The sequence below is a fragment of the Herpailurus yagouaroundi genome, unplaced genomic scaffold, assembly GCF_014898765.1.
Source record: "Herpailurus yagouaroundi ecotype Mexico unplaced genomic scaffold, PumYag 213, whole genome shotgun sequence".
Taxonomy (NCBI): Eukaryota; Metazoa; Chordata; class Mammalia; order Carnivora; family Felidae; genus Herpailurus; species Herpailurus yagouaroundi.
In genome coordinates this window covers 15280623-15289436 of record NW_024412444.1, presented here as the reverse complement: position 1 = coordinate 15289436, position 8814 = coordinate 15280623, and the positions used below count along the sequence as shown (strand labels likewise).

The following is an 8814-nucleotide window of genomic DNA, read 5'->3' as shown; positions in this document are numbered from 1 at the left end:
CCCCCCCCCCCCCCCCCCCCGAGGCACTTGGGTGGCTCAGTCAGTTGAGCATCTGACTTCGGCTCAGGTCATGATCTCACAGTTTGAGTTTGAGCCCCACATTGGGCTCTGTGCTGACAGCTCAGAGCCTGGAGCCTGCTTCAGGTTCTGTGTGTGTCTCTCTCTCTGCCCCTCCCCAGCTCATGCTCTCTCTCTCTCTCTCTCTGCTTCAAAAACAAATAAACATTAAAAAAAAAAAAAAAGATTCTCTCTCACCTTCTGCCCCTCTCCCTCACTTATTCTCTCTCTAAAAAAACAAAAATAAAAAATACATGGGACATGATAAAGTTGCTTCAAAAGAAAGGCTCTCAGAAAAACAGTCCAAATGGAGCATGAAGTAAATGCAGAAGCTGACTTGCCATCCAATAATTTAACGCATCCTCCTTTTTAAGTGCAAGCTATAGGAAAAGACGCTGAACAAGGAAAGCCATCTTCCAGAGCTTCTAGCCTCTGAAACACTCGGCCTCCTTCTCTGAGAGCCTCTGTCCCATGCTCTCCAGCCCCGAGGAGGACGGCCCTGCTCACAGTCTCCTCTGGACTTCAGCTCTCACCACTGCATGTCCCCTTCCCATTGCTTCCCTCCCTGGTGCTGTGCTCCAGCAGGGCTCCCCCGTGGACACTTCCCGAGCTGCAGGCAGAACCCCTCATCCCTCCCCTCAAGGCTTCATTGACTCCCTTCGCACTCTCCGGGACACAGCCCCCTCCAGCCAAGAGCCCCTGGAGGACGGGGTGTGGGTCCTAGCAGTCCCTTGTCGAGGCAACACCCAGCACCACGTGTGGCACCCAGGCCCTTAAGCCCTGTCGCTGCACTGTTCTCATCCTTCAGGAGCAACATACTGACTGAATCTGCTCTCCAGGGCTCCCCTGAGAGTTCACTGAGTGATCCACAAACTGAACACATGCAGTTCTTAACAGGGACAACTGTGCGCCCTCCCCGCCAGGACATACTGGGCAGTGCCTGGAGACATTTTTGTCTGTCTCAGCTTGAGGGAGGAGGGTGCTATTAGCATCTAGTGGGTAGAGGTCAGGGATGCTGCGAAACACCCAACAACACACAGGACAGCCCTGCAGTAAAGAATTACTTGGCCCCAAATGTCAACAGTGTCAAAGTGAAAAACTGTGGGTTTGATGGAGAACTTCCAAGGAGTGGGGTGCCTGAGAGACTCAAAGGCTACTTCTATGCATACGTGAGGAAAAGGATAACTTATGGGTTATCCCTAACTCAAGGTTATCAACCACACTCCTTAGTCCCCAAGGAAACACAGCAGGAGGGCTGTGGATAGGCCTCCTCCTCACCAGTTCCTCAGTGGACTCGGGTACCCCCTTCCCCAGTGCTTCTGGGAGGCTCCGTCTCTGGGTACGAGTGCCATCCTCATGCAGCCACGGAGAACCTGCATGAAGGCCCAGGCTGGGAAAGCAAACCTCAGATGTAACTCATACGTGCACAAAATGATTGCTTAAGAAATTTCAAACGTATATTTTCATGCTATCAATAGCCATAAAACAGCCTGAAGTTCCAGATAACACTTCAGACACAAAAAAAGAATCATAAAGAAAGAAAATCAGAGTTGTTTAAACAGGAAAAAATGAGGCAAAGTAGCCAGGGTATAGGGTAATCAGAGGGCGCGCCTGTGTGGAAAGAGAGGCAAGAAGGCAGGCTGGAGTAGAGGAAGCGGCTAAGGGGGTTTGGAGTCTGATGGATCTGGTTTACATTTCAGCTCTACAGCTACTAACCAGGACCTTGCTTGCTGTCCCCATTCCTTCCAGGGTGCCTGGGAGGTCCATGAAGTGCTGGGCACAAGAGCCAGCACAGTGGAGACTCAGTGCAGAGCAAGCCACAAGGAAGACACCGGCTCTAGCTGCCGGCGCCCCCCACCTGCCATCACAGGCCCCGGGGCGTGTTAAGGCCAGGAACTCGGATACAGGTTAATCACCTGTAACCAGGCTGCCCCATTCTACCCACTGCCCTCTCCAGGCCCACATGAGACTCTGCAGGTGAAAACACAGGGTAGGGTTAGGTGAAGAAAGGAGAGCATTACCTGTACTATAGCCACCTGCTTCGGGTACATGCTAATCAAGTTTTCTACCATTGTGCAGTCTATGAAAAGAGGGCTGAAGGTAAAGATGTTGTGCAAACAAGACAGCAAGGGAAATGTTTAACCTAATTCAGAAAACAAGTTACTCAAGCACCTGTGAAACGTTCTTCAATGGGACTCATGAGTGCAAATACTGTACTAACAATGAGGATGACTTCGCTCCCTGCCCCTTGCAAGTGCCTGATACTGATCCAGCTTCCTTACAGACATTCTTTCTAATCCCCACAGTCCCAGAAAAATTATTATTCCCCTCTTACTGGGGAGCAAACAGAACCTTTGGGAAATATACATAGGTTGCTCAAGGGCACAGTGTGGCAGAAGCAGACGTGGAAGCCAGGTCAGACTGGTTCCAGAGCCAGGGATCCCACTATTTTTAACCACCTCTAAAATTCCTTCAAAGGGACTTCATCTTCATGCAAATATTATACTAACTGCAAAGGATTTTAAACAGATCATTAAAGCAATAGAGGCTTGATAGGCCCCTATAGGGTAACGCTTGACAAACATATATTTAAAAGGCTAAAAAAAATGCATTTCCTTAACTTATTCTACAACTCAGACTGGTCTCTAATTCAGACAACTCTTGCCCTCTTGCCCCAATTTGGCTCCAAATTAATTAAGTTTTACTATAAATAAAGGAGTAGATCACCATTATGGATCCATGCTATACCAGATAAATCAGCATTTAGAAACCTTGAAAACTTTCTAAAAATAAAGACTCCTAACCGGCTACCACACTAATGTCAGCCGTCCTCCTTTTCCCTGTGGGCACAATACCAGCCTGGGAAAGAAAAAGGGAAGTTCTTCCTTAGCTTTGGCTGGCACTCGGGAGACAGGAAGGAAACGGACACTTACTGAGTGTGCTGGGTGCCAGGCCCAGAGACAGGTGCCTTCCCTCCTGAGATCCAGTTCAGCCATCACTGTGTTTCATTATCTTACCAGGTGACCACGGAGTGAAAAGTTACTGCAGAATAGGACATTCATGCGATCTCAAAGTATTACCACCACCAGAGAGATAATTTATTCATTGTGAAGGGGAAAATGTACCTTTTCAAGGGAGAGATCAGGAAACCTCACCCCTCCACCAAGTAGTCAGCCTTATTATTACTAATAGCAAGACTGCCTGATGTTACACGCTTCCTGGTGCAATGTAGTATGAAGCACACAGCACTGCCTACAGAGTGTTCTTGCTGTAAAAAAGGTTACCTTAATGGAAAACCTCCTCCAGAAAATACTCAGGAAACACAGGGGTCAGTGAAACAGCTCAAACACCACAAGGAAACACCCAGACAACTCCAGAACATGGAACATTGCACATGACTGGCCTGCACTGTTGAAATTAAAAAAAAAAAAAAAAAAAAAAAAAAAAAAAGAGAAGGGGTGCCTGGGTGGCTTAGTTGGTTGAGTGTCCGATTTCAGCTCAGATCATGATCTCGCGGTTCGTGGGTTCGAGCCCCACGTCGGCCTCCGTGCTGACAGCTCGGAGCCTGGAGCCTGCTCTGGATTGTGTCTCCCCCTCTCTCTCTGCCCCTCCCCCACTTGTGCTCTGTCTCTCCTTCAAAAATAAATAAACATTAAAAAGAAAGGCAAGGCCATTAAAAACAAATAACAAAAAACAGTGTGTGAGTGTGTAAGTGTGTGTGTGTGTGTGCGCGCGCGCGTGTGTGTTTAGGGGGAGATTTTTCTACTGTAAAAGTGACTTCAAAACACAACCAAATGCTATGTGTGGACCTTGACTGGCTCACAGGTTTTAAAAACTCCAGCTATGGGAGATTTGTGATGTGTGGGGTAGTCTGAACATGGACTGGATGTTAGATGATATTGTGGAGTTATCCATTTTCTTACGCATGATCGTGAAACTGTGATTATGAAGAAGACTGTCCTTATTCTCAGGAGACTCAACTGAAATTTTTCGGGGTAAAGTATGATCCTGGCTGCGACTCAGCTTCAAATGGCTTGGCCAAAAAAAAGAAAAAAAGAAAAAAAAGTACAAAGAGAGAAAACAGATGTGGCAAAACATGAACAATTTCTGAACTAGGCAGAGGGCAGATAGTGTATTATCACTGTGTTATTTTTCATCTTTGCTGCATGTTTGACGTTTTGTATGATAAAAACTGGAATAGGGTAGGCAGAGGTGATTCCAGGAAGGGGTGGTCCCAGCAGGTCTGTGTGTACAGAACACATAAGGAGGCTGTTCACCACGTGAGAAAACACCAGGGACTCTTGTTTAAGATTAAGATTTCAAGGCTGGGCAGACTGGTTTGTGATGTTACTTTGGGTCTCAGGAACACTATCATTTCTCAATGCCAGCAGTATTTTTGTAAAACACGGCCACCCTCACCCAGCTGGCTAGTCCCCACATCTGTAACACGAAAATAGGCACAGGTAGATTTATCCAAGCTTTCAAAATGCTTGTTGTGTTAAAAACCAACTCTGTCTATACTTTGGCCCAGAACTTCAACTGTGCACGGCGAAAGAGGCTTGCGTTTGCTTTGCATCACACGTCCTGGGAACAAACACTCCCAAATGCCAACACACACACTGGTCAACGCTGACCTTTGGCCGGCAGCTGGGCCGCTGCCCTGCAGTGGGAACAGTGTGCTGAGTTTCTGGGACTGCTCAGCTCTGCTCTGCTGGGACTCTGGGCTGAGTGACTTCATTGAGCCACAGACTGGAGATAAAGCCACCAAAACATGAGGAACTGCTCAGCAGGCAGGTCATGACAAGTCCCTCACTTATTTATTTTTTGACTTTTTTTTTTTTTAAATATAATTTATTGTCAAGTTGGCTAACATACAGTGTGTACAGCGTGCTCTTGGTTTCGGGGGTAGATTCCCGTGATTCATCGCTTACATGTAACACCCAGTGCTCATCCCAGCAAGTGCCCTCCTCAATGCCCATCACCCATTTTCCCCTCTCCCGCCCCCCAACAAGTCCCTCATTTAAAGCATTTTTTTCTACTCAGACACCAAGGCTTCTCAGTGATGTCCCAGAGAACCAGAGCGGGAAGTCCCTTAATAAGCTTGCCTCTGAGTGTGTTCAGCTTTCCTCACATACAAAGGGTAGCTTACGTGGAGCCTCTGGAAAGCTCACTACTTAGCAAGGTGTCGCTGACACTGAAACATGTCTGTGGATGCTGGCCCATAATAGTCAGTGTGTTTATGTAGCTCGAAGAAAGACTCCAGGCATCACTTGGCACTCAAACTCTCATCTACCTGGGCTGAGACCATCTAAAAACCCCCACAACAGAGGTAAGCACTATGATGGGAGATCCTTGTGGGGATCAAAATCCTCCCCTGAGACATTAATATATACTATAATAATGTTATTAATTATTAATATAATAATATTATGTAGCAATAATTATAATAAATTAATCTATATTGTATATTATAACATATTATATATTATGCTGTAATATGTTATATATATTATACATTGTTATATATAATAACATTATCATTAATATATATATTAACATCTCAGGGGAGGATTTTTATTGTATATATATATCAGAAGACATCCTCCAGGACAAAACCCTCCAGGTAAAAAACAACAACCTGTAAATGGAGACCAAAAGTGATATTCTGGGTAGAAAAAGAAACAAAGACAGTGGTCTAAGGATCCACTGAAATCAGGGATGTGAAGTGATGAAAAGTCCCTCGGCCTGTCTGGCAGAGAAGGGGGTGCAGCTGATGGCACAGAGCTGGTCTGACAGGAAAATGGGACAGTACCTGCCCGCAGAGCTGGGGAACTGTCAGAGAAGAGAGGAAGTAAGCCCATGGCACAGGGGGACAAAAGCTCTCAGGAGGGAAAGACTGTGACCCCAAAGAGGGTAGGGACTGTTAAACTGCTCAGGAGAGATGACTGCTATTTAAAATATGCTTGACAATGGGGCACCTGGGTGGCCCAGTCGGTTAAGCATCAGACTCTTGGTTTTGGCTCAGGTCATGTTCTCTTGGTTTGTGGGTTCGAGCCCAATATTGGGCTCCACGCTGACAGGAGCCTGCTTGGGATTCTCTCTCTGTCTCTGCCCATTCCCTACTCGTGAGCTCGCTTGTACACTCTCTCAAATAAACTTAAAAAAAAAAAAAGAATTTAAAATATGCTCAACAAAATAAACGGTAGAATTGATGATGAAGGATGGAGTGGCCTCATCTTCACACACCAAGACCTCCCACAAGGGCTGCAAGGTGGACGCTCCTGTCATGGGAGCCTGGCACTCTAGCCAGCAGCTCTGCTGGACTGGGGAACCGACGCCGTGTCTGGGAAGACAGAGCCCCCCAAAGCCAAATGGCTCACAGACTTCCCTGAGAGACCCCCTCCCTTTTCCCAGAGGGAAAAGCCCCACAGTTCTCTGGACAGAACCAACAAGTCTAGGAGATGAGCAAGGGGAGACACAGTCCTTGCCCTTCTACCTCTTCTCCCCGACCCTCCTTCTCATCACAGTCCCATGACCCAGTGCCCATTTCCACACGCTCCCTCCACGTCTAGCCTTACGCTGAGCAAAAGGCCACGCTGTCGTCCGGTCTTTGCATGCAGAAAGCGCCAGCCGCAGTGGGGTTTGCACACGTGCTCGCACCGAAGATTAAGCAAAGCGAGTGTGTCCCTGAAGGCTTCAGGGCCAGTGCCGTCACTCTGAACACAGGCAACCTGGCACACTTCTCAGCAGTGGGCAACTCTGCCCATCATAATCACATTTCATTCTCTCAACCACAAGTATCAAGTCCTCAGGAATAAGTCGGGCCATCGGCATTAATCAAATCCACGGAAACAGCCAGAGCTAGGCTAGGAAATCTTAGGTCAGGGAACACAATGCAAAGTAAGCCTGTAGTTCCTTCAGAGAGAAAGGAGGGCCACCTGGAGGAGACAGAAGTAGGAGGGGAGTGGAGACCCGCGCACAATGTCTTGAAAACACACACATACAGTTCATGCACCCAAGTCAGCAGCTGATTTGGGCTAAGTCATCACAAATTATTCCTGGGGGAACAAGTCGGTATTTGTTCAACAGGGAAAATAGCAAGACAAGTAGAGACTAAAAAGGAAAGAAAAAGTGGCAAACATATACAGTCGGGCACTTGTTGTAAGATTTATCAAGGCCAGACAACCAGAAGAAAATGGCATCCAAGAAAAGCCTCTTCGGGGTTACCTGGAGCCTGGGATAATTCACTCAAATAAGCCCTGTGTTAGTTATAACAAGCAAAACTCTAAATCTAGCAACTCCACGCTATAAGATGCACACAGCTGCAGGACCCCTCCCTAACGCTAAGGAGCATACTCTCTGCAGAAACTTCCCACTCTGCCCATTTGAGCACAGTGGGGAAGTTTTGAGAACCAGTCATTTTGGAATTAATGCCTCTGTACAGATAGTTATAACCCTTCCTTCCCCAAAGTGCAATCACAGGGGCACTCCTAGGCCTACAGCCAACCAAAGCCTCCTGTTACTGTAATAAAGGTAAGGATGTGCGCCAAGAAAACAATACAAACCCATGACACACAGCACACATGACAACAGGGTGGAACTTCTAGTTCTCCAGAAGGGCCATCTGGGGTTTTCTCCTCCATCAGCAAACCCTCAAGGAAGAACCAACGGGGACTTAGCACAGGGATTCTGAGACCTCCCCAGACCCTCTGAACCTCCTCCTCCATTCAGCAAGCCACTTGGTTGTCCCAAGTCTCATGGAAAGGAAGAAAAGTTGAAATACAAAGAACAGAACTGCGCTGGGAAAGGGAACCACCAGGGGAGGCCTGAGAAGTAACTTAATTAGGTAAGCTTGGGACAGGGACAGGCGGACTTATTCAGGAAGGAGGGGAAAGAGGAGACGTGGGGAAGAAGGCAGTCCGAGTGGGTCCTGCTCCAACCAAAACAGAAAAAAAAGCTGGGGGGAAAGGTGAGGGCGAGGGGGCAGGAGGGAGTAGTACTGGGGACGCAATGCATGGCCTTACAATCCAGACATTGCAAAGTAACAGGATTTAAAAGCAAAGCTTTGGGATGTGAAAGAGCAGGAAAAAGCCCAGCATCAGACTAGGGATTTAGAGACGCAGGTTAAAAGTGAGAAGGGGAGGCTAGGAAGAGACTCTAAAAGGGGGCACAAAGGACTGTTCCAACTGGGGGTTCACGGCCCCAGGCTGGAAAGTGGAGTAGCCTTAAGTCACGGTAACAAGGTAGCGGGAATGGGGGGGGGGGGGGACAGGGAGCTAGTTTTAGTTTTAGGCAGGTATCTCGGAAGAGAGGCATGAGCAAGCTGGAGGAAAGGAGGTGGGGTGAACCCTGGCTAGAGGCTGCAGCGATAAGGCGAGAGACTCAGGACCCTGGGTCGGGGCCAGAGCCTCCTCTAGTTTGGGAATGCCCAGCCCGGGCTCGCGGGCAGAAGGCACCCCAGGCCTTAACTCTGGAGGCGGGAGGGTCCCCGAGGCTGGGCAGGGCCTGCGGTGGTCGTACAGGGCCTCAGGAGGGTGGGGGTCCGGGACTCACGCATCAACGTGCTGAAGGCCACGACGCCGAGCAGCCCCTGCAGGAAGATGCCGAAACTGTGCATGAGTGCGCCGCTCTCGCAGCGGCCCGCACCGGACGCGACGGTGGACGGTGGCCCGCCCGGCAGCCCGCGGCTCGCGTTCCCGGCGGGGCCCTGCATGGCGGGCCTGGCGGAGGGGCGCGGGGTGCCGCGGCCAGCCCGCC

The 8814-nt window shown here is 48.7% G+C and overlaps 1 protein-coding gene across 1 annotated transcript in view; it reads right to left on the bottom strand.

Moving 5' to 3' along the window:
* STIMATE (STIM activating enhancer) overlaps window positions 1-8814 on the bottom strand; it is a 54283-nt gene that overhangs the window by 44976 nt on the left and 493 nt on the right. Inside the window, exon 2 of the mRNA XM_040454820.1 lies at window positions 8611-8814. Within this exon, the coding sequence (XP_040310754.1) occupies window positions 8611-8770 (160 nt within the window). The 5' untranslated portion in view covers window positions 8771-8814. The remainder of the gene's footprint in view (window positions 1-8610) is intronic.